Genomic DNA, 25,396 nt, shown 5'->3' on the forward strand with positions numbered 1-25,396 from the left:
CAAAAAATCTACAAACAATAAATGCTGGAGAGGGTGTGGAGAAAAGGGGACCCTCTTGCACTGTTGGTGGGAATGTAAATTGATGCAGCCACTATGGAGAACAGTATGGAGGTTCCTTAAAAAACTAAAAATAGGGCTTCCCTGGTGGCGCAGTGGTTGAGAGTCCGCCTGCCCATGCAGGGGACACGGGTTCGTGCCCCGGTCTGGGAAGATCCCACATGCCGCGGAGCGTCTGGGCCCGTGAGCCATGGCCACTGAGCCTGTGCGTCCGGAGCCTGTGCTCCGCAACGGGAGAGGCCACAACAGTGAGAGACCCGCGTACAGCAAAAAAAAAAAAAACAAACCTAAAAATAGAACTACCATACGACCCAGCAATCCCACTACTGGGCATATACCCTGAGAAAACCATAATTCAAAATGAGTCATGTACCACAATGTTAAGTGCAGCTCTATTTACAATAGCCAGGACATGGAAGCAACCTAAGTGTCCATCAACAGATGAATGGATAAAGAAGATGTGGCACATATATATACAATGGAATATTCCTCAGCCATAAAAAGAAATGAAATTATTTGTAGTGAGGTGGATGGACCTAGAGTCTGTCAGACAGAGTGAAGTAAGTCAGAAAGAGGAAAACAAATACCGTATGCTAACACGTATATATGGAAACTAAAAAAAGAAAATGGTCATGAAGAACCTAGGGGCAGGATGGGAATAAAGATGCAGATCTGCTAGAGAATGGACTTGAGGACACGGGGAGGGGGAAGGGTAAGCTGGGACAAAGTGAGAGAGTGGCATGGACATATATACACTACCAAACGTAAAATAGATAGCTAGTGGGAAGCAGCCGCATAGCACAGGGAGATCAGCTCGGTGGTTTGTGACCACCTAGAGGGGTGGGATAGGGAGGGTGGGAGGGAGGGAGACGCAAGAGGGAAGAGATATGGGGACATATGTATATGTATAACTGATTCACTTTGTTATAAAGCAGAAACTAACACACCATTGTAAAGCAATTATACTCCAATAAAGATGTTAAAAAAAAAAAGAACACCAGGTGAAAGGCTTTCGTGTGCACCACGTATGAAGGCCCACAAGTGCTCTAGGACCAGCCTGTTATCCATCTGCTGCTCCTTCGCTGTCCCAAACGCCTGCCATGTTGGGGGGGGCAGTGGGTTGAGCATGACGGACAGTGGGAGGCCGGTTAGGAAGCTAGTTTGATATTTCAGGAGAGAGTTGACCAGGGCATGAAAAACACAGTGATTAAGATGGAGAGGAAAAAGTGACCTTGACAATCAGTCTGGAGACAGACTCTGAACTCAATCCTGGGATGTAGGAGATAAGAAAAAGGGAGTGGATTGGGGATTAGGAGGGCAAGGTGACCTCAGAAGAGTAGTCCCAGAAGACTAATGGGGCCTGGGGGTGAGGCTACAGGGAGTTGAAGATTGTTGCCAGGGAGGTGAAGAAGGAGACTCAGAGGAGAGACTGGCTCTTTCAGAGGGTTTGGCCGTGAAGACAGAGCAGGAGAAAGACGCTAGGGTGGCCAGAGTGAGACGAGATACTGCAGGAGTTATGCGTGCCTGTGCGCATGGCGAAGATGGGAGAGACCTGGCAACATTTATGGGAGAAATTGGGGAGAAGTTGAAGAGAGTGGGGGTGGCGGGGGTTGGAGCCCTCAAGAGCCTGGGGTCCGGAGCACAGGAGAAAGGTGGGCAACACCCAGAGCCTGGAGGGTGGAGTCAGCACGGGGACAGACAGAGAGACGCCTGCAGGTGTGGGACCACCAAGCTAAGCAAGTTCATGCCTGATGCCTCCTATTTCTCAGAGAGGCCAGTGGCCAAGGCCTGCAGGGTAGGGGGGAGGGTCTCGAGGACTGGCTATCTCAGGGTATGGGAGAGGGCACTGACCAGCACTGACGCCTTGGCTGAGCCCTGACATTGACAGAGCCCAGCACTGAGTCTGCAGATCGATGTGATCTCTCTGCCATGCCCCAAACTCAGGCAGAGCGGCAGTGAAGTTGAAAGGCAGCACTGATTCAAGGTGAGGGTTTGCGAGGGGACTGGGGTGGGGGCAGGCAGTGGACCAGGAGGACAAGGGGTCACAGGGGTCACAGGGACTAGCTGGAGAGAGCTGGAGTGGTAGAGTTCAGAGTCTGGCTAGAAACCGGGAGGGGATTCATAGGAAGAGGAAAACGCTGTGTGTGCAAGGTCTGGGATTCTCAACAAGCATGAAAGGCAGCAACAGTGTGAGAGCAGGGAGTGGGAGAGCAGGGAGAAAGGGAGCCTGTGGGCAGAGGGAACGCGTGCTGAAGGAGTGGCCCCGGGAGATGAGGCCTGGAAGTCCATCATCCCGCCTTCCCTTCGCCCCGTCCCCAGACTCACCCACAACGGTGAGGTTGACCTGGGCCTGCCTGCTGCCCAGCCTGTTCTCCACCAGCAGAGTGTAGCAGCCACAGTGCTCCTGGCGTGCAGCCCGGATGGTGAGCTTGCTGCCATTCTCACTGTTCTCCACCTTGATGTGCTCACTCTCCTGGATCTGGGACAGAGAGTGGGGCAGGCACTGGAGGCTTGAGCCAGAAAGGAAGGGGGCTCCGACCCACACTCCTCAGCCCTGGGGATGTGGATACAGCTGCCCGAGCTGTGTGGGCTGATCTTGTCTGGACTCTGAGCCTCCCCCTAAGCGGGGAAGACCCCCTAAGGTCTAGACTCTGAGCTTCCCCCTCTCCTGCATCCAGAGTCAAGCTGCCGTGACAGGGTCGAGATCTGGGACAAGCAGGGAGGGTGCTGAGCAGGGTCTGGTGGTCGGGAGTGAGCTGTCACTCTCTGCTCCAGACTGGAAACGGGGTACATTCCAGCCCCTTCCACTGCTCTGGGATGGGATGGTGGGAGAACACATTTGATCAAAGTCACTTACAAAGCCCACCCAGTGGATTCTGACCTCTTCTGTGCTGTCAAATACCACAGTCACCAGCCAGATGTGGCTATTCAAATTTTAGTTGAGTGGCAAATAATCCAAATGTCCATCAATGGATGAACAGATCAACAAAATGTGGTACATCCAGAAAATGGAATATTATTTGGCCATAAAAAAGGAATAAAATATTGGTTCATGTTACATCACGGATGTGCCCTGAAAACATAACGCTAAGTGAAAAAACCCAGACACAAAAGAACACATATTGTATGATTCCATTTATAAGAAATGCCCAGAATAGGCAAATCCAAAGAGACAGAAAGCAGGTTAGAGATTGCCAGGGTCTGGGGGAAGGGGAGAAATGACTACTAATGGGTCTGGGGTTTCTTTTTGAGGTGATAAACATGTTCTGGAATTAGAAAATTGTTATGGTTGCCCAACCTTGTGAATATATGTACGCTTTAAAAGGATGAATTTTATGGTGTGTGAATTGTATCTCAACAAAGCTGTTATAACAATTTTTAATTAACTGAAGTGTAAAATTCAGTTCCTCATTTGCACTAGTCACACTTCACGTGTTCAATAGCCACATATGGTGAGTGGCTACTCTACTGGATAACAGACATAGTACAATTACATCGCTACAGAAAGTTCTGTTGGATGGAGCTGGGACTTGGCTCAATGTCTCTGAAGAGGGTTGAGATTCCATCTTACTTCAGACACCACTAGCCCAGACAAAACCCAAGTAAACATGCTTTGGGATAAGGCCAGCTTCTCTTCTTCATCTTTTGAGTCCAACTCTTCTTTCTTCCCCAGGACTAGCCTCCCACCTCTGGGCCTTAGGACAATTTGAATGGGTTGGAAATAGAGCAACAGAGGGCTCAGAAGAAGTCATCACACCTTCTGTAGAGGTCCTGATCCAGGGCCAGCCTGCCGGTCTGGGGCCCCTGCTGATCAGGCACATGGGCACACACTACCAACGTGGGATCAGAAAAATGGCCAGGCTCCCCAAGTTTCTCTAAAAGGAACTGGTTGTTTGGAAATTCAAACATTTTCCTGTAGGACTGTTGTTATAAATGGAAGTTAGATTTCTGGGTCAGTAAGCCAAAATTCTGTTTAACGTACAATTTATCTACTCAAATACTCAGGTGCACTTTTATCTCTCCAGCATGTGGTAAGTTTAAGTGGTTGCCACAGATAGGGCTCAGTGAGCTGGCACAGAATCACGGAAAGCTCAAGAGTCTGAGAGGTCATTTAGGTCACTGGTTCGATTTTCCTGACTCCAAGTAGAATTCTAGACAGAGATACCAAAATCAGGTGGGGGCCATAGGTGGTTTCTGTTTCTTCCTTCATACTCTTCTCTATCACACAAATTGTCTATAAAGCAGGCATTCTTGCTAGATGTAGAAGAAAAGGTTATTAAGAGCTCAGATTGGGTGGGTGGGTGACAGGGGTGTGAGGGGCTCTCCCATTTCTCAGGCCCCTGTGATGCCCTTCATCACAGCATTTCTCATCCCTATTGGCCCAGAACTGCTCTGGAACTCGTGTGGGTTGTTCTCGGGCCACTACCCTCTGTTACTGACCTGCTTTCGGAACTTCATCCAGGTGCAAGTGATGGGCTGGGTGCCGGCCACTTTACCAAACAGCTCCACAGGCTCTCCTGCACGCACCTTTTGGTCCTCAGGAAACTGGATGATCTGAGGGGGCACGGCTGGGGGAGGACAAGGGAGAGAGTGAGCTCCGAGGAGGAGGGAGCCTCAGACATTCTAATCTCATTCGACGCTGCCAGCCACATTGGTCTGTTGCTCCTCTCTCACCTTCTGGAACCTTCAGGGTAAGGCTGAGCAGTGACCACTGCTTCAGACACCTGGGCTGACGGATCTGCTAGGTTTGTTGGTCTCTTGATCCTGATTCCCTCAGAAGTGACCCACACAATTTACAAGGCATGATTCTCCGTTCGTTGGTTGTTCTGGAATTTGTGCCTTACCCTAATTTTTTGAATCTGTGACCTTACTCCTTTATTAGTTACAAAGCATCTTGCCTTCTAACCTCCAGGTCACCCTGGCTGACAGGCTCAATATGGTTCACATCCTCAAATGTCTTTCCATGGAAAACAGACAGGGCTTCCTATAACAGGGACATACAGAGCAGAGCATGAAAACAGCACAAAGTGGATTATCTCCGTAAGGGGCAGACTGGAGGACAGAGAGGTGAGCAGGATTTCACAGAAGGGATGGGAAAGTCACCAGTGCCATGTAATGCTGTCCATACCAGGGAAGCAGGAGAAAAGGCAAGTAGTGGAAGGGCGGGGGGGCAAGGCGTACAGAGACTCTCGGGGAAATTTCAGCCTGAATAATGCAGAGCTTGAATCGGGGAGCGGGGTGGGACCACATCCCCAGTGGTCAGTCTAGCAGAGCAAAGGGTAAACCCCTCATGGCAGATGACTCCCTCGCCCGCAAATGTTGCTGTGACCAATTACCTGCCTTCGGAGGTGTCTTGGGGGCAGGTTTCTTTTTCACAGTTGCATCACCTGAAACAAAGAAGTTCACAGGTTATTTTCTGTTATTTTTTTTTTTTTTACAAGGCTTCTGAATCCTAGGAGGGCATAGTCTTATCCACTGGCCCCTCATCCAGATAGAGCCCTCCCTTGGATATGTCTTTCTGGAGACCTTGCAGTCTCACATGGACAATCTCATGAGCGAATGAATATCACTTCTCAACAGGGCCTCTGGAGGGGTCCCTGGAGCCTCCAGGGAGATAAAAACTCTGAAAAACGCTTAAGTTTCCATTGTCCATTTCAATGATGATAACCCCAAACTCACTGACTCTTCTCTTACCCTAACTTTCAGGAAACTCATAAGGGAAATTATGTCAGATAAACTGACTAAATTTAGTCCTTGGTGTGGATCCAAGGGTCTCAGGCTTCCTTTGGGTCACAGACTGTGGACTGTGGCTTTTATTTTTTTTAATGTTTGTTGAATGGATCAATGAATGAACAAACAAATGAATGAACAAACCAATGGTCTCCTTCATTCTTACCCCCCACCCCCCATTCTCCAAATAACTCACATAAGAAAAATGACCCAAACAGACCAGTTTTGCCACACAAACCTATTCATTTGTCTAAACAGCAATATGGTGAATATGTAAAAATATCCTCAGCTATCTTCATAGCTTAGTTTCATATTTTTTTCAGGTCTTTGCTCAAAAGTCATCTAACATACTTATCCAAGTGAAATGAAAACCTACATGCACACAGACACCTGTATATGAATGTGTGTAGTGGGTATATTTGTGATTGCCAAAAACTAGAAGTTATCCAAATGTCCTTCAACTGGAGAATGAATGAACTGTGGTACATTCATACAAGGAAATACCACTCATCAATAAAAAGGAACAAACTTCTGATATACACAACATGAATGAATCTCAATGATTCACCTTTCTCTTCTGCTAAAAGAAGCCAGACTCAAAGGCTGTGTACTGTATAATTCTATTTGTAGGACATTTTAGAAAAGGCAAAACTCTAGGGACAGAGAAAAGGTGGGTGGGGAGGGGTTGACTACTAAGGGGCATAGGACATATTTTAAGGTGTAGAAACCATATCTTGGTCGTGGTGGTAGTTACAGGACTATACGCATTTGTCAAGAACTATGCAACAGAAAGGGTGAATTTTACTGTACGTAAATTATAATATGAAAAAGGGGAAAGAGTTGCTTAACCAATGAGATCCTCCTTAACCACACTATATCAAATAGCTGTGGTTTTATAATAGATTGTCCTTGTTCTTAGGAAATATATACTGAAGTATTGAGGTATAGAGGATACCACATGTGCAACTTACTTTCAAACTGTTCATAAACAATAATGTGTACGTATGTATGTATACGTGTATATGTGTTTGTGAAGAGGTAGAATGAAAGAGAGGTTGAGAAATAGAGGAAAAGAAGGTGAGAGAACATATGACAAAGCAAAAATGATAAAACATTAATATTTGAAGAATGTGAATGAAGGGTATACAAGAAATATTTGTACTATTTTTGCAACTTTTCCATAGTTCTGAAATTATTTCAAAATAAAAGTTAAACAGAAAGTTAAACAATGTTTTATCCAGCCAACATGATGTAGTTGTTCAAATGAGGGAGAAAGAGAAAGCAGCGTCTGTTGAGGAGACGGCTGGGAGGTGGGACACAGGGTGGACCTGAGGACTCGAGATGATCTGACCTGGAGAGAAGATCCCCACTGATCAGGAACAGAGTGACTCAGAGTAGAGAGTCAGGGTGATGTTTGGTGGAGGGTGGCTGGAGCACAGGGCTGGTTTCAGAGAGCAGTGGCACGAAGATGGCGTGACAATTTAAAGAAAATAAAAAATTCAGTTCCTCGGTCACATTAGTCACATTTCAAGTGCTCATAGCCATGCATGTTTAGTGGCTTCCATATTGTGTAGACAGAGAGCACTGCTATCATCACAGAAAGTTCTATTGGGCAGTGCTGGTCTAGAATGTCAAGTTTGAGAGTTAGGTCTCTGTCCTGAATAACAGGAAGTCCTGACACAAACAGCAATCCAACTGGGCTAGAGGACTCCTGGAGGTCTTTCCAGTTCCAGGGCACAAGAATATCCAATTAGGAGGCTATTGCCATACTCTTAAGAGAAACACATCAAGGTCCAGCCTTGGCAAAGGCAGCAGAAAAGAAAATACAAATAAGAGATGGAAGAAAAGTTAAAAGAATTCCGGGGCTAAACAAGAGGGAGGAACAAAGATTTCTCAGGGACTTCTTGCTTGAATAAATGGGAAAAATTTTATCGATGGAACGTGGAATCTAGGAGTGAAAGTTGAGGAGTTTGGCTTGGCTCAAGAGAATGTGGTCGATGAAAGAGTTTAATCTGTGTATTGGCTAGAAGCCCAGGATCAGAATTCTAGAGATAGTTGGTGGAAGCTGAACGAGAAAGATTTCAGGATCCAACATGCAATCATTAATGGAAACTGTGAAGATGGTCAGTTCTTTGGGGAAAATAGTACAGTGAAAGATGAGAAAGGGCCAGGGTCTGATCTGAGGTGATGCTCTCAGGGAGGAGCGGGGCTGAAGGAGAGGGGCTGTGGAAGGACGGTCCCTGAAACCCAGGGTGGAGGAGGATGGGCGCTGGGAAGATACGACCAGCATCAGGTGATGGGTGGTATTTGAGAGGGCAGGTTCTGTGGGATGGTGGGGTCAGAAGTTGCTCTAGAGTAGATTCTCAAGGAAACAGCTAGGGAGTCAACTAATCCATCAAGAATTCTGGAGGTGAAAGGGACAAAGAGAAGCAGGGTGAAGAAGAGGAAATGTCAAGCTAACGTTTCTTCTAAGGTGAGAGAGAAGAGAACAGGTGTGAAAGCAGAAGGCTAGGACTAGGTGGCGAGGGAGAGCCCAGAGACGCTGGCAGGGAAGAGCCTGGGAAAGCCAGATCCCTCGGGAGTGGGTACTGGATGGGATACGGAACCCTCAGAATTAGCTGAGCCACAAAACCCCTGCTCCCCTGCATCCAGGGCAGCTGGAAGGGAGACGGCACAACTGGAAGAGAGCAGCTCTCAAGGGAAGGGAAGAGGGGCTCCTACCAGAGCCAGGATCTGACCTCCTGGGAGGGAGGAAAGCCAACTCTTCAGAGGAACTGTGTGGAGGGCTGTTGTTATGGGCTGAGTGGTGTCCCCCGCAGTTCATATGTTGAAGCCCTAGTCCCCAATACCTCAGAATATGACTATATTTGGAGACAGGAACTTTAAAGAGGTGATTAAATTAAAAGGAGGCTGTTAGGGTGGACCCTAATCCAAACCGACTGGTGTCCTTATAAGAACAGGAAATTTGGGCACACGGAGAGACACCAGGGATGCACATGCAGAAAAAGGGCCGTGTGAGGCAAGAAGCCCGCCACCTGCAGGCCAAGGAGAGAGGCCTCGGGAGAAACCAAACCTGCCGACACCTGATCTCGGACTTCCAGCCTCCAGAATCTTGAGACAATACATTTCTGATGTTTAGGTCACCCAGTCTGCGGTAGTTTGTTATGGCAGCCCTAGCACACTGCAGCTGTGGATGAGCTCTGGGGGCAAGGAAGGAGGGTGCCAGCCCCTGGAGGGGTGGGCTAGGAGTTAATCAGAAGGCAAGCAAGGGCACAAAGTGAAAGCAGATGACTCCAAAGTGCCCCCCTATACTATTCTTGGGGGCTCTGGGTAAGCCTACCAGGCCAGAAGTAGAGCGTGAACTAATAGCAATATTTCTATGTTACAGTTAAATAAGATCGAAGGCCAAAGTTTTATGGTAGTTCTACAAATTTCGAGCGCCTCCTGTTTGAATTGGTTAGCATTTGAAACTGGTTTGGTTCCTAGCAGTAACAACTATTTGAAACATTAACAATGTTCTGTATCCTATTCTATACATATTTTATAGGACCATCTGCTGAAATCCATTAATTGCCTTCTGGGCTTAGGAGAACATATTTAATGGATTAGAAAGCAGAGTCACTGGATTCGAAACCTGGTTTCTCGTAGAGAGCTAGACTCAGCAAGTTGAGTTTCTAACCTATGATGTCATCATCCTTTTTCTCATTGGGTTCTTACCCCAACCAAACACAAGCAGGGCACTTCACGTTGTTTCCATTTCATGCAGAAGGAGATGGATCTGAATAAAAGTTAGATGACTTGCTGGGTTTATAAAACGACATGTGGCCAAGTTAGAAACAGGACTTAACCCTCTTGCTGCCCAGCGTATGGCTGCTTTCCTCCTGTTTCCTCTTGACTCCAGCTGACCCTCAGCTCCATCCTCAAATCAGGTCCTTGAAACCTTTCTCTGTCCCTTTGCAGAAATGCAGAGGGTGTAGGCTCTGGCACCGGACTTGGGTTTGAATACTGCCCTGTTACTTCCTAAGCTGTGTGACTTATAGCCTGTTATTTCACCTCTTGGAGCTTCAGTTTCCTCATTCAAAGAATGTGGGAAGAATAAATAAAATTTGTTGTAAAGAATTAAGCTACATTGTAAAGAAGGTATAGCAATAAAGTGCAAGCTCTAACACCAGCCCTACCACCCATTCACCTTTCTTCCCCAAACACATCCCCAGAGGATTGCTCTGTACTTTTCTTCACCTGTTTAGTCTCCACACTGTTGGTCAGGCCAGTTTTATACCTACACGAGGTCGCTCATGCTGCACCTGAAGCTCCTTCCCCAGTTCACGTCCTCAGTAGAGGGAAAATTCTTGCTGGTCCAGATGCCCAAGCTCTCAGTACTTCTTGGGTCACTAAACTAGTTTCTTCTCCTCTGGGTGCACCCTTCTTATTATCTTATTATTGCTGTCAGCGCTTTGTCTCTCACCCTCTTCTCCAGCACCCCAAACTTTCTGTGCTAGCCATTGTCAGAGAGGAGTATCACAGAAGGAAAATAAAATCCAACCCTCTTTGCAAACCCCAGACACAGGGTGAGGCAAGGAGGGCATTGGGTCTGTCCCTCTCCCAGACAGTCAGCCCTAGGTGGCACACCCCTCCTGGTACAGCACTGCTCCCCAAACTCTAACTCCACAAACTTCTCTGAGTTCCTCTTTTTTATCCCTCTTTCTGCTGCCCTCATTTTTTCTGGAGCCCAGACCTCTCTCCTGGGCCCACCCATACATCCCACTACCTGACACCATCTCCCTAGGCACATACCACAAACCCAACACATCCAAAACCAAATCCAGCTTCTTCTTCCCATGCTGCTTCTCATCCCCATTTCTCCCAAGGCCCCCTCCCTGCCCATATCCGGTCACGAACTGGCATCTTTCAATTCCATCAACGAGATAACCTCCTTGGTCCCACTTCCACATCCCTGCTGTCACCATTCTAGTCCTAACTGTACCACCTCCTAGACTTCTGGTCCCGTGTCCCCACACTAATATATCCATCACGCAGTGGCCAAAATGGTCTTTCTCAAACGCACGTCTGATGTCACTCCACTGTTGAAACCTCTCCAGTGTCTGCCCACTGCCTCTTAGGATCAAGTCCAATTCACCAGACAAGGGCCTTCAAGATTTGTCCCCGACTTTCATCCCCAGCCTTCTTTCTAACTCTTGGGGAACACCCTCACCCATGCCCTGTATGCTCAATGTCAGTGGTTCTCAAAATCTAGCGTGCATGATGATTACCCGGGAGACTTGCTGAAAACACAGATTCCTGACCTTCCTGGGGTGTGGATGTTGCTGGTTCCTGTGCCAGCTTCTGGGGAGACTGCTCTGTACTCTACACTGAAGGCCTTTCAGTTTCTGCAATGCCAGGATTTTGTTGTCAACTCTTTGCTGACTCTTGCACATTCTGGGACAGGTCTCAGCTCATACATCACTGTTGCCAGGTTGGGTTCCATGCCCCTCCAAGGCAGTTCAATCAGTAGTCATCACAAGGCACTGCAATTGCAGAAACCTGCCCCCAACACGCATATACCCCAGCAAGCTCCCTGGGGACAGGAATGGGGCCCATCCTGTTCATTTTCCGTATCCCCAGTACGTAGCTCAGTACCTGGCACAGGCTTGAAAACAGCTCTTAAAGGAATAAATGGAACCCCCGAGAATCTCTGTTAACATGGGAATTCCCGAGAACACTCCAACCCACCCCTGGGCTCTGATGCTCAGAGATAAAGCCCATTGGCTTGAATCCTTGTGCAACTTTCCACAAAGAGAAGGTCCCTTGCTCTGTTACCAGTTAGATCAAAGCTGCCAGGTGCTGGGCCTTCCACCCCAGACAGGGGACTGAGGCTGGAAGAAGTGAAGCAGCCCAATAAAAACAACACAAATCAAAACACTGAATTTAGAAGTTTCCTGGGAAACATGGGGCTGGGCTGGGAAGGCTGGCCTCCAATTGTCTGGGTAATCCATCTTCTGCTTTTGCCCCAGCCTGCCCCCACCCACCTAGTCCTGGCCTCATGAACCTTCCTCTGCCCTGGGAGGGCAGAGGTCGGCACCCCACAGAAGTTTCCAGACTGCTCAATCTGAAGACACATGAGTCCCTCTCTCCAGTGATCTCCGGAAAGATCAGAGACAGCAATTGGGAGATATTTACAGAGCCTGAAGGCGGGTCTTACAGCTTCAAAAGGGTCTGAGATAATGGAAAGCCAAAGGGAACTGGGGAGGTGGCATGAACAGCCTAGGGTACAGGGAGGTCCCTGGATCTCTGCCTCTCTGGGGACATTTCCTTTTTTAGGTAGCTAGCTAAAAATAGACATCAAACCCTTCACAATTCCCAAAATCAGCATTAACTTTCTGCCACAAGCTCCTGAAGGGGACTCGGGTTGGGTGACGTGTGGAGGGAGAGCACCCACCCTGCAGGGCTGTGTCAGAACAGGAGGATGGAGGTGAGGACCTGGGGATGGAAGGCTGAATCTCACTGTCCTGCACTGGGGGAGGCTCAGGGCTCCAGGAGACTTGAAAAACCCCCAACGATGTCTCTCTCCCTCCCCCCACACATATCAGGCCCTTTCCAACCCCTCCTTACAAACCTGTGGAAAACTACTAGTCATGTTCCCAGAATGAACATCTCCGGGCAAATTTCCTATACACATCCCCTCACAGCAAAGGCTGTCACGTAAGAAGATTCCAGAGGAACACTGCTCCTCTTGTTACTGCAAACACCCAGCCCTGAGCCCCCAGGGCACAGAACATCAGGACAGTTGTAAAAGAGGCAGCCCAGCATGGCCAGGACAGCAGTGTCAGTGTTGCTTGATGGGCATCCTCCAGGCCCTCCCCTGGGAGGACCCACCTGCCATTGAACTGGCTTGTGGGAGACAAGGGAAGAGCTGGGAAGGATCTGGAGGTGGCAGCCCAGGAGTGGAAGCACAGGTCCACATGCATGGTGGGGTGGAGGGTGGCATGACCACCGTCACTCTTCAGAGACCAGTATTTTGGTTGGGAGTAACCAGGAGTTGGTGCCAGCTTTCAAAGACATTCATTGAAACAGCCCCACTTCTCTCCCAGGGTCCCATATATTTCCCTGTCAAGCAAGTCTTGATGTCAAGTCTTAACCTCTCCAGCATTTCCTTCCAGCCCTCTGAATCCCGGAGAGAGTTTGATCAAAAGGAAGATTTGATCCCGGAGAAAATCTTCTGGATAACTGGACACTGCTTTTGATATCCAAAGATGTTTTCAAGGTGACTGACTTTTGGGTTCAGAGAGAGACACATACAGGAGACCAAGGCAAAGATATCTAAGAGCATCGTAATCTGGGATAGTAGTCAGTGAGGTCAAAGTGACCGATATCAGAGGTGAAGCTCAAGACCAAGGCCAGGCATGGAATATAAAGTGGTGTTCCACCTGCATCCTCCCCAGATCCCAGAAGCAGGGGAACTCATAAATACATTTGAAAAGTGAAATACCTATTATATCCCTACGTCACACCAGGCACTGAAATTTCAGAGATGGACAGGCACTGGTTCCTGTCCCCTAGTTGTAAAAGCACCTTGTGGATGCTCCTCTATCTCTTTTCTAAAAGACCGTCAGCTTTATGGACTGATAGGAGGAAGCCCTGAGCCTGTTATCGCACTGGCAGTGCCTCTCTGTATTTTCTCAAACCATCCTTCAGCCCCATCAACGCCTCTCTCACACAAAATTCCAGTCAGATCCCCTCCAGCTGGACACACTAAGCCTGGACTCTATGCATATGGCCTCCTCCCCATCAGGATATCTCTGCTGCTGTGTGTTCACGCTTGCTGGAGCTTCCACCCTTCATGTACCAGATGATACAAAGGGTGTTGGCCAACCCCACCTGTGCTGTATCACTCCAAAGAAGACCATTCTATTGAATGTCTTGATGTCAGAGCTGGAAAAGGCCTGGGGGGTCAGTCAGAGAAAGTCCCCATTTGACAGGTGCAGAGGGAGGAAGGGCTTTGACTAAGGCCACATGTTCAGAGGCAGAACCAAGACGTTCACTTCCTGCTCTCCAGCCCAGGGGCTTGTTTGGCTATGCCCTGTGCCTGAGCACTGCCCCACCGGCCACAGTAAATGGGCATCTGGAGGTCCAACAAGGAAGGGTATTGCCGTCTACCCACGCCTCCCATCCCCATCACAGGTGGGGATACTTCTCCCCCAGGCCCACGCACGTCTCTCTTGTTCTCTCTCCAAAGGTGGGAGATGACCCACTCTGGGCTGGAGGAGTGCATAAAGTTTTCCAGGAGTGCTGAGACTGAATTCCCATCAAGATGGGGGAAAGCAGCCATAAAGGATACTGGGACAATAGACAAAAATTGAATATGGGACCGTGGGTTAAACAGTATCGGTTCAATGTTAAATGTCCTGATTTTAATAATTGCATTGTGGTTATGTTCTTAGGAGATACACAGTAGATATTTAGAGGTCAAGGGCGTGATGTCTCTATTTGTAAATGGTATATATATGTCTATATGATGAATGGTGAATATATATGAACAGATATAGTGTATATATAGTATATATACAGTGTATATAGATACATAGATATGAATATTTGATGAATGGTGTATATATATAGATGAGTTTATACACAGAGAATGACAAGACAATGGAACAAAATGCAAATAATTGATGAATCTAAGTAAAGGGTGTACAAGAGTTTCTTGTGTTATTCTTGCACCTTTTCTGTGTATTTGAAATTATATCAAAATAAAGTGAGAAAAAAATTCCCATTGAGAGGCATGCAGCAAAGACCCTGACAGGTCTCAAGATCCAGGGAAGCATGCTGGCTGTCACACTCTTCTCCCCCCAGCTCTGATGGCAGTCAGACCTCTGTCCCCGCTGGTGGACAGTGTCCACTGTGTGGACAGCACAAGGGATGGCCCTGAGACTATGGAAGGCACAGGGTGGCATGGGAGGAACAGAGATCAGGGTTGCCCTCACAGTGCCCACATGTAACTAGCTGTGAGCTGTGAGACTCTGGGCAAGACAGTTTAGTTCTCTAAGACTCAGATTTGCTCATCTGTAAAATGGGAACAACTATTTGTAGCTCAGTTGAATAAGACTTGCCTGAAGTGACATAGATTGAGTGGTTAAGATGATGCCTGTTGCATGGGTGCTCAAAAAACTCTTGTTTTGTGTGATGGGCAGGTGATTGAATCGGGGGCCCTCACGATAGTACCTGTGCACTCCTCCCTCCAGTCTCCCCTCACAAGAGGAGTGTTACAGTTCCTCCTCAACCAAACCACATTCCTCTCCTCTTTCATAACCTGGCCTAGTGTTTCCCTCATCCCAAAACCTTCCCAGATGAACCCCTCCTCACTTCTGTTCTTGTGAGTTGGTGTCCGTCAGGTTAACTTGTACTCTCGTCAGTTTTCTCTCATCCGGCCCCTTGGGTTTGGGCAAATCCGCTTGGCTTTTCCCTCATGCTCCCCAGAGCTAGGCAGCAGCGGTGCCCCCAGGGGCTCTCAGGCCAGTGTGGACAAGCACCATCCACTTTCACACCTGACAGCTCCCTCACAGGACCAAACATCTGAGCTGGGGAGGGGAGGGCATGCAGACAGGGATCTGGCCGCCATCTATTTGACAAGGAAACCACTCAGCCTTCCCTCGGTCACTGGAGGAAAGATGGATTTCCTGGTTAGATTAGGTACTTCCCAGCCCTTGATGAAAATGAGCACACATACACAGCCAGACCACTCAGCAACGTGAGAATCTGGGCTTTCTCATGGAATCAGAGATGTCTGGGACCAGGGACAGCAATGCTGAGAGAAAAAGGCAAGTTGCAGAGGTGTACAGACTGCATAATTCCATTTCTGTGAGAAAAAAGTCCAACTGAAATATTTGCATGTGTATATGTGAATATTCAGAAAAAAGTAATTGTGAATATATTTGAGGAGGTGAGTGAAATTAGGGGTAAGATGAAAGAGGGCTTTCACATTGTACTTGGTAAACTTCTGTACTAGTTAAAATGTTTCAACAAGAAGGCATGCATATTTAACTTATGTAATTGATAAATCATATAAATTATCCCCCAAAGTGAGAAAAGAACTGGGGGTGCAGACCTAAAAGACACCCCTTTCATTCCCTATCTCTGGGTAGCTGCCTTCTCAGGAGCCTCCTGGGAAGGAAGCCCCACAGTGGTACACAGGCACCCAGGAAACTCTGCAGGTTTCGAAGGAAAGACGCTGCTACTGTTCTCAGTGCCCCAGGGAGTGACAGGCTGGGATGATGGGGGCCAGGAGGCGTGGGCCGGCAGAGGAATTCAACATGGCCATTACTATACATAGAGACACACACTTCCATTCTTTTGGGAGTAAGACATCTGTCTGTAACTCCAACGTGAAGGCTTTCTAAACAGAGTGAAATTCCCCTTCAGCAGACAAGCAGTGTCAGCTGGAGGTGATGCAGTCACGAGTGTGTTTGTTTGCCACGGAGATGAAGCACTTGCAGCTGCCCACCCCCGCCGAGCAGCACTGCCCACTGAGCCCCCTTCTCTGCACCCTTCGGAGGGGAAAGAACCATGGCACCCAGACTCCACCAGAGCATCTTGCTCTCTCCCTAAAGGCAGGTGATGGAAATGCCCTGAGGACCTGGGCCGGGGGGCCCGCGGTGGTTCCACATTTCATGGAGTTAGTAGAGTTAGACCCGGTTCTGCTTCTCAAGACCAGCGGTGCCAGGGCACCGGGCTTCCCTCTGGACAGCTGGTTTCCAGCCTGGCTGACAGCACCTTGGAATGGCCCAGGAGCGTAAACATTCACTGAAGCCGGGATCCCACTGCCAGAGATTCTAATCTAATTAGTCTGGGGTGCAGCAGGGAGCAGTGGTTTTAAATGCTCCCCAGGTGAATCTAACATGCAGCCAGGGTTGAGAGCCCCTGCCCTGGAACTGCATGATGACAACTTGGCTGGGGTTTTCCACAGCCTTCTCTTCTCCAGGGCAAAGAGCCCAGGGTCTGCTCACTGCCTCGTTTGTTTTTCTCTTTCATGGCTCTCCTCTGACCCCCCACCTCACTTCCCTCGGGATCGCACTGGAAGAGATGTGCCAGAGCTGAGGACAGGAGGCTGCTGACCTCCCAGCTCGAACTCCAGGCACTCCTGCTTCTGCCCCCAGGAGAGGAGAACAATCGCATCAGACCCAGTTCACCATCACTTGGCGCTCTTATGAGATCCCATGTCTCTCCCGAGGACTTTGTCCCATAACTAAATAGAACACAGGCCCAAGAAATCCTTTCGGAAGATAAAATCATTAACCCATTCTCACTAGGTTTTTCTTAGAATTGTTTATGCATTGTCAACAACTTATTATTAAACGTCCACTTTTGATAATCGGACGCTCCCAGTGGTTAAATATCCATGAGAGGGCTTCCCTGGTGGCGCAGTGGTTGGGAATCTGCCTGCCAATGCAGGGGACATGGGTTTGAGTCCCGGTCTGGGAAGATCCCACATGCCGCGGAGCAACTAGGCCCGTGAGGCACAACTACTGAGCCTGCGCGTCTGGAGCCTGTGCTCCACAACAAGAGAAGCCGCGACAGTGAGAGGCCCGCGCACCGCGATGAAGAGTGGCCCCCGCTTGCCACAACTAGAGAAAGCCCTCACACAGATACGAAGACCCAACACAGGCAAAAATAAATAAATAAATAAATATCCATGAGAACTTATCATTCCAATTTGGCTGTCCTGGCACACTGAAGGCTGAGCGTGCTCCCCACCCCCACAAGCTTGGCTGGTATGTGCATGAGGAACCCAAGCTCCTCATTGGGAAGGTAAATAGGTTGCTTTGAAGAGATGAGAACAAAACTAAGTTACAGAACACTGCCTTGTAACAGAAAAAGAGAGGCAGCCTTTGAATTAATCTAGCTCACTTCCCTTTATTAGTGTCGGTAATTAAGAGTTTGTCTTGTCTTTTGCTCTTTTAAAACACAGAGTGTGTTGGGATGCCCAAGCAACCCCATATCTTTTGTTAAAATTGGAGGTTTCGAAGCATACTTCTAACAAAATTAGACCAATAATTAATCAGTAGTGCAAGCCAGGGCTGCATTATGACCTTTGTGGAGTCTAAGCACTTTTGCCTTTGAAGGCTCCTTCCCTTCACTAAAGAAAAAAAAAAAGTATATACTTACATACATACATACATAAATTATATTTTACAACTGCACTGGTATAAAGATGAATATATTAATGTTATGAATTAAAACATTTTCTTTGACCTAAAAGTTAAATTTTTCCCTAATTTTATAAGATATTGCAATATTTTTGTGGGCCTGTAAAAGCACCGTGGACCCTAGGCACAGTACCTAAAAGCTTATAAGGGGTTCTTGGGAAAGCCAAGATCCAAAAAGAGGGAGAGAGTCAGGCAGAGTCATAGGAGAAGCCCCTTCCCTGCTTGGCTATTTAGACCACAGCTGCAAGTTTGTTCTAAGAGATGCTGGTAAGGCCTTTCTATGAGCAGGTCACGGCACTGGCATCCTGAAAGGTGCACCCCTAAGTTGGCCCAGCTGGAGGCCCACGGAACTTAAAAAGGAGGAAGGAGGATGAGACACAGACACGTCACCGTGAGCCTGGGAAGAGGACAGCCAATGGCAGAAGGGGGATGGATGCTGAGCGCTAGGGGGGCTCACGGGAGGGAAGAGTTCCTTTCAGCTGGAGCAAAGACGAGCTCAGGGATGAGATGACTTTTCAGTGGGAGCCTGTCCCACAAGAGAGATGCCAGAGCAAAGGCACAAAGGGAGGAACACAGGGACGTCCGGTGCACACAGGGGAGCTCAGTTTGGCTTGAGGATAAAATAGGAGTAAGGAGCTGGGGGGCAGCACTTGGAAACAAAGGCTGAGGCTGGATGTCAGAATGTGTGCTCACACGTGGCAGGTGTGCCAGGACGGCAACGTGTGAGAGGTTCACTTGCACGGGACTGGTGGGCCCTGAGGACCGCTGGGTACTCCAACCAGGAGTGATCTGATCAGAGCCACTGTGTAAGAAGGTCTATGTGGCAGGAAAGACTCAACTGGGAGAGATTAGGGGAAGGTCTCCCAGGGTTCTTGGTGGGAAGCAGAAGGGGCCTGAGTGACGTTGCCACAGGATGTGGATGTGCAACACCACTCAGGCCTTGGGAGAGGTGGGAGGGGTGAGAAAAGGCCAGTGGCTCAGTCACCGGTGGCTCACAGGGCACCAGGGTGGTGGCAGGGTCCAGGCTCCGAGGAGCACAGGCAGGGAAGCGGCCGGCCCTCAGTCCCGGGTTTGCCTGGAAGAGCTGAACGAGTACTTACTCTCTGTTCCTAGCATGGAAGGAAGAGAGCTCTTTGGCCTCCGGGCTTTCATCTCCGGGGCCTTGGCGTTCTCACTGGTGGGGGCATCTGGAACAAAACAGGTTAACGACAAACATGAGTAGGCAGCTGCCCGGGGAAGGAAGCAGAAGAGGCATCGCAATCAACATCCCACCTCAACACCAACAGGTCCTCCCCGTCCCGGCTCCACTCTGAGGGCCCTCAGTGCCTGCTGGGCAGGCCAGGCACCTTCCTCTCAAGAGCACCAAAGAAGGAGTGTCCTCGCCACCCTGCCTTATAAATCAGGTGCAGAGCACAGCTGCCCTGAAGATGGATGGACAGGCTATCCTGGGAGCTGGGTAGCGCTTTCGCCTCTGCTGCAGGCACGGGCTGCCAGAATCGCATCACTGGCAGGGCTGGGGGATAGTCAGAGCCCCTCTGCTCACCAGCGCCTATCTTTTCCCTTCATTGGGTCTTAACTCACTTGGGCTAAACCTTCTGGATTTCCAAAAGCCTGCTCTGTGTAGAGAGGTCTCTTGAACAGGGGAAGCAGGGGATGGGTTGCTGCCCTGGGCTCACGGTCTGGAGGGGGCTTGCAGCCTGTTGTCTCTGACTCTTGTACCGAGGGACACTGACAGTCAGACCTCCAGACCAGATGAAGGCCTCTGAGCAGGCGGCTGGCATGCCTCACGGGCTCTGGACTGAGCCTTGGAGCCCTTGTGGGGGCTTCTGAACCCTCCCCAAAGCAGAGCCACTGGAACCCTGCAGCGGCAGCCTCTGGGCAGAGCTGAAATGCTGCCCGGGTGAGCGCACAACTCCGCGGGGCTGTCCTCCACTCCCCCTCTTCCCATTCATGCCCAGTGTGGAAGATGCCAGGGGAAACCCTCCCTTGTCAGGGCAGCAGGGTGACATAGCGCTGGGCTGGGTGGAAAAGGCCCTCACTGGGCCGAGAAGAGACTGGACTCTAGCAAGCTGCTGGGACCGGGATAAGAAGGAGCTGGCTGTACCGCTATCACTGGGCTCCAGCATTTTCCACAAGGAACTCTCTTCAGGGACTAAGCTGGGAGGGAGCCTCCCCCTCCCAGCCCCTTCCTGTGCATCCTTTTCCTGCTCCTGAAGAGGAAGCGCAGAGGGAGAAAGGAGGGGGTGGGACTTTCCAGCTGACGCTTGGCCACATTCCTGTGGCCTGTATGGGGAGGAAGGGCCATCTCCCTGTCCCCGCCTCCACGGTGGGGCAATCCCAGACTCTACCACGTGCTCTCGCCTAGACTGGGCTTCTGGGGCTTTGCGGGGTGGGCTCGGAAGCACAGAACTAGGGGCTGGGTGGGTACACTTCCCTTGACGTTTGCAGATCAGGCTGCCATAAACCAAGGTCATGGGGTGAGTCTATGGTTCCCTGTCTGGGGCCCTCCCTTCTTCCCTTCCTTCAAGACCAGCACTTCTGACAGCACCAATGACAACTTAAAGAAAGGCACACCCAGAAATGTCTTCGTTTTCCCCCCTTTTAAGGAAGAGCAGGCGGGGACAGTGTGCACAGACAGTCCTCTCTTCCTTGGCATAAGTACTCGCTTTGCCGTCTTTTTCCCAGTGAGCTCCGGGGCATCAGAGGAGGGAGACGAGGAAGGACCAAGATTTTTCTTTAATTGATGGGGAAACTGAGGCATAAGCAAGCAAAGGAGGAGAGGCCCAGTTTTCCTGGGCTCCTGAAAGAAAGGAGACGGGGACTGAGATTCCTTCTCTCCTCGTGGGGTCATGATGGGCTTTGCTTCCAAGCATCATTAGAGTAGCGATGGAGAGAAGAGGGCTCTCGTTGCAGCTCTGTCATCCGCAATCCTGGGACCGGGGGCAAATAATTTCAGCTGCCTCGGGTCTCTGTTTCCACGTTTGTACAAGGGAAACTACACTTATTTTCTCTGCCTCACAGCACTACAAGGCTCTAGGGAGAGAATGCGTGAGACGGTGATCATTTACCTGTTCATTCGTTTCTCCTGTTCGCCGCATTTCCTCGCCTCCTTCCCAAATCCGCTTTAGAATCCTCCACCTTCACAAAGCCCTCCCGGATGGGCCCCTGCTGTATGTTTCCTGCCTCCTCATCCGTCCTCAGCTCTTGGGTGCCTGCTTTACACTGACTTGTGAGTACACCACCCCATCATGTGCTTTGAGCCTTGTTTGTAGATGTTCCTTATCTTTCCATCTGGCCGTGAGGAAAGGGGCTCAGGTTTCCCGGGCAGACCAGGCAGACCAGGCTCACCCCCAGACTTGGAGCCCCACGGGGGTGGACCGAGCCCCCTCTTCCCTCTGCAGCAGCCCCGCCCCCTGTGTGCTGTGCCTGCACCACGAGCCACTAGCCATCAGTCTGTCCGTGAGAATCGCAGCAAGGAGTGGGCTGAGAGGACCACGTGCTTAATCAGAACCAGCTTTGTGCTCACATGGCTGCCCAGGGGATAAAAATAATAGTAATAAAAGTTTAAGAGCAGCATGTATTTTCTGTCTATTTTAATCAGTTTGTGATGAAATTGAACTCCATTTCTAGATCTGGGCCCCAGGGCTGGAGTCCTTTGCTGGTCTGCTGGTGCCTCCAAAGAAGCAGGGGGGAGGAAGGTGGTTGTGTGAGGAGCGGCGGTGGGGGGGCCTCAACATAGAGAGGAAAACGTGTCCTTATATGGACAATGCCTCACCCCTTCCACTCCTGGGCTAGCTCTGGGCTCAGCCTTCCAACCCAGCATTTCTTCTTCTGTCTCCCTCGAGAGAGGTCATTCCCAGAGCTGCAACCCTAGGTAGGGGGAGGGAGGTCTTGGGAGGCTTCTGGGAGGGGGATCTGAGCTTCCAGGAGCCCCAGGAGGGGGCAGGGCAGAGGGGCTGGCCTCTCTCTCTCTCTCTCTCTCTGCCCAGGAGCGAGCAGCATGCAGGCAAAATCAGGAGAGAGAGAGCTCTAGTCAGGATGAGTGCCTTCCTGGCTCTGCAGGCCGGTGACTGTGAGTCCTTGGGCAAGTTCCTGACCTTCTTCACCAGGAAAAAGGGAATAACAACACCCCAACAGAGGAGTGAATGAGATGCGGAGTAAGAGCTGGCATTTATTGGGTACTCAGGCCGTGCCTGGCACGCTGCTAAGTGCTTTACACCCGTGTTTCAGGTTGAACCACACCATTGGCCAATATTCAAGTGTTTTTGACCTACTAAAACAGCAATTTTATTTAGTTCAACCTAATACATTTTAGCTGCCCGAGACAATATAAAGAACAAATGGGGGCTTCCCTGGTGGCGCAGTGGTTGAGAGTCCGCCTGCCGATGCAGGGGACACGGGTTCGTGCCCCGGTCCGGGAGGATCCCACATGCCACGGAGCAGCTAGGCCCGTGAGCCATGGCCGCTGAGCCTGCGCGTCCGGAGCCTGTGCTCCGCAATGGGAGAGGCCACAACAGTGAGAGGCCTGCGTACCGCAAAAAAAAAAAAAAAAAAAAAAAAGAACAAATGGGAGTGGGAGCAGACTGAGGCCAACAAAAGAAGTGGGGGTCAGCTCAGCCACAGTCACAAGGGCTCCCTGGCCATGGAGGCAGTGGACCACAGTGGTTAGGAGCCAAGGTGTGGGTTTAAATCCCCACCCAGCTAGTTATTAGCTGCATACACCTCAAATTAGGCTTTAAACTCCCTTCTTACAGTTGCAAATTGCCCCAAGTTGCCAAATCCAATGGCTAATGCTCATGCTCATCTTATTCTACTCGGCAGAGCCTTTTGACACAATGATCTCCATCATTCCTTTCTTATTGAAATGATCACCCTTTGGCCTCTGGGACACCCCTCTCTGCTTGATTTCTTCTGTCTCACCATGGCCAGTCCTTCTCCGTCTCCTTCGCAGACCTCTGTCCTGCCTTACTTGTCAGTGTTGGACTCTCTCCTTCCCTCCTCCATCCACATCCACCCCTGGAGACCTCATCTACGCCCAGGGCACTCAGTGGCCTCATGAAGATGGCTCCTCATGTCCTGCCTCTAACCCCGACCTCCCTCCTCAACTCCAGATTCATCTAAAGGTCAACCTACGCGACAGGCCCACTTGGACGTCTAATGGACACCTTAAACTTCACATACACGAAAGTCTTGACTGTCCCCCACCCCTACCCATTCTGATCTTAGTAGGTGGTACCACCATTGACCTGTGCTCCCTCATGAAAACTAAGGGTCACCTTTGACTTCCCTTTCTCTCTGTCTATTTCCAATTCATCAGCAAATCTTATCAGCTGTACTGTCAAAACATTATAAATCCGGTCATTTCCCACCTCTTCCATAGAGTCTAAGCTGCCATCATCTCATGCCTGGGCTATCGTGGCAACCTCGAATCTGCTCTCCCTCTTACCCCTCCTGGGTCTGGTCACCGCCTGAGTGATCCTTTACAACGGCCAGGGCTGTCCCACCGCACTTATAATAAAATCCAGCGTCCTGGTCACAGCCTACATGGCCTTGCAGATCTGGTCCTCCTCAGTCTCATTTCCTACCACTCTGCCCCTGGCCCGGGGCTCGGCCACCCTGGCCTCCTTACCTCTCCTTCTGGGAGTGTCTCCCATACAGTCTCAGCTCAGGCTTTTGCTCCTGTTTCTTACCTGTGCCGTGCTACTGCTGGGACGCCTTCCCAGATGCCTTCAGGCCTCTGTTCAAATGCCTCTTCCTCAGAGAGGCCTCACCCTCTCCAACAACAGCACGCTTCCCCATCACCCTGCTTTGCTTTCTTCACAGCATGTGTTGTTGCCTGAGATCGTATGACATATCTGTTCATCCGTATTTTTGTCTCTCCCTCACTCGAATGTAAAGGCTCTGAGAACAGGAACTTGTTTCGTTCACTGCTTTTAACCCCAGCCCCAGAAGCAGAGCGGGCACTGACATACGGGTTGAGAGAAGGCCCATGGGAACGCCACGCCCTACCAAATGCACACACCAGCCTCCACGGTTACAAAGCCCCTGATCTCACTGGTAGCTGAGGCCCGATGTCCTTGGCAAGGTGGCTGGGAAGGGCGGCCTGATCTGCCCGGTCTTGGGATTTGGGCCTACAAAGGGCTTTGCTTCCTCACCTCTCACCTGGGTCTGAATGAGAGGGAGTGGGTCACTCAGGCCAGAGGTGCAGAAGGACTTCCCAGCGAGAAGGGCTGTTAGTAAGGAAGACCTGGATCTCTCGGACAGTGGACACTGCCATGTTATCCACTAGATAGGGAGGCCATGCAGGTGGTGGAAAGGTGCAGACTTTGGAACCAGACACACCTGGGTTGGAGTCCTGCCAGGGTAACTCATGCCAGGGAGTCATGTGACTCCCTGTGCAGGGTGGCTCCAGGGGCCTGGGCTTTGGGATCAGAGACACCCAGGGAAACGGCATCTCCTGCTTACTGTCTGAGTGACTGGGGAAGGCTGCTGACCCTCACTGAGCCTGGGTTTTCCCACTGAGAAAGATACCCTGCCCAACTGCTGCATAAACTAAAAATGCACAAGAGTTTCTGGCCACAGCAGGCCATGGAAGGTCTTGAAGGTCAGCTTTTTCTCCTCCTGGGTGAGTTTTCTGACAAGTCCTTACCCACCCCAGGCTTCAGCTGCCTTCTGTGGTACCAGTTGACATGTCTGCTGCTAACCTGGAAGGAATGGCGGTATGACTATAATCAAGAAAGTGCACAGAGCACCCTTTTTCTTATGGAAACAACCCAAAGGGCAGGATTAAAAGAGCCAGATGTGCTGCATTATAAAGGCAACCTCCCTTTGTCTTTTCTATAAGAGGGAAGTAGTAGTGTGGCTAATACGGAACAGCCAATGAGCCAACGTCATTTTCATGAGGTCTTGAAATACATCATTCTATTAGCCACAGATATATAGTCTAAATGGTGTCCAGCACAGGCTACATGAGTGATAGTGAGTGACTGTCGGGGGCAGGGCCAGCCTGACATCAGCATTAGCTGTGGTCCCCACCTCGAGAGGAGAAGGACCTTGCAGCCCCTTAGGAGGGAAGCAAGACTGGTCTTATCCAGAGGTTTAGCAGGGCAGCTGCAGATGGAGAGCAATGGAAGACCCTGCCCAACAGCTAGGCTTCAAAGTTCAGTCAAGGTTACTTCTTAGGGCAAGCGGTTCTTCACTGTCTTTTTTTTTTTTTTTTTTTGCGGTACGCGGGCCTCTCACTGTTGTGGCCTCTCCCGCTGCAGAGCACAGGCTCCGGACGTGCAGGCTCAGCGGCCATGGCTCACGGGCCTAGCCGCTCCGCGGCACGTGGGATCCTCCCGGACCGGGGCACGAACCCGTGTCCCCTGCATCGGCAGGCGGACTCTCAACCACTGCGCCACCAGGGA

At 50.0% G+C, this 25,396-nt stretch overlaps 1 protein-coding gene across 6 annotated transcripts in view; it reads right to left on the reverse strand.

The window, feature by feature from the left end:
* The window catches only part of MYLK (myosin light chain kinase), a gene marked incomplete at its 5' end in the record, with an annotated part of 274,919 nt that overhangs the window by 43,891 nt on the left and 205,632 nt on the right, over positions 1-25,396 (reverse strand). For all 6 annotated transcript variants that reach the window (XM_079704502.1, XM_079704499.1, XM_079704501.1 and 3 more), the window contains 4 exons: positions 2,383-2,536; positions 4,498-4,625; positions 5,394-5,444; positions 19,088-19,174. In XM_079704502.1, coding sequence (XP_079560628.1) covers positions 2,383-2,536; positions 4,498-4,625; positions 5,394-5,444; positions 19,088-19,174 — 420 coding nt within the window. The remainder of the gene's footprint in view (positions 1-2,382; positions 2,537-4,497; positions 4,626-5,393; positions 5,445-19,087; positions 19,175-25,396) is intronic.

Source organism: Hyperoodon ampullatus (assembly GCF_949752795.1).
Source record: "Hyperoodon ampullatus genome assembly, chromosome: 5".
In the NCBI taxonomy this organism is placed as follows: Eukaryota; Metazoa; Chordata; class Mammalia; order Artiodactyla; family Ziphiidae; genus Hyperoodon; species Hyperoodon ampullatus.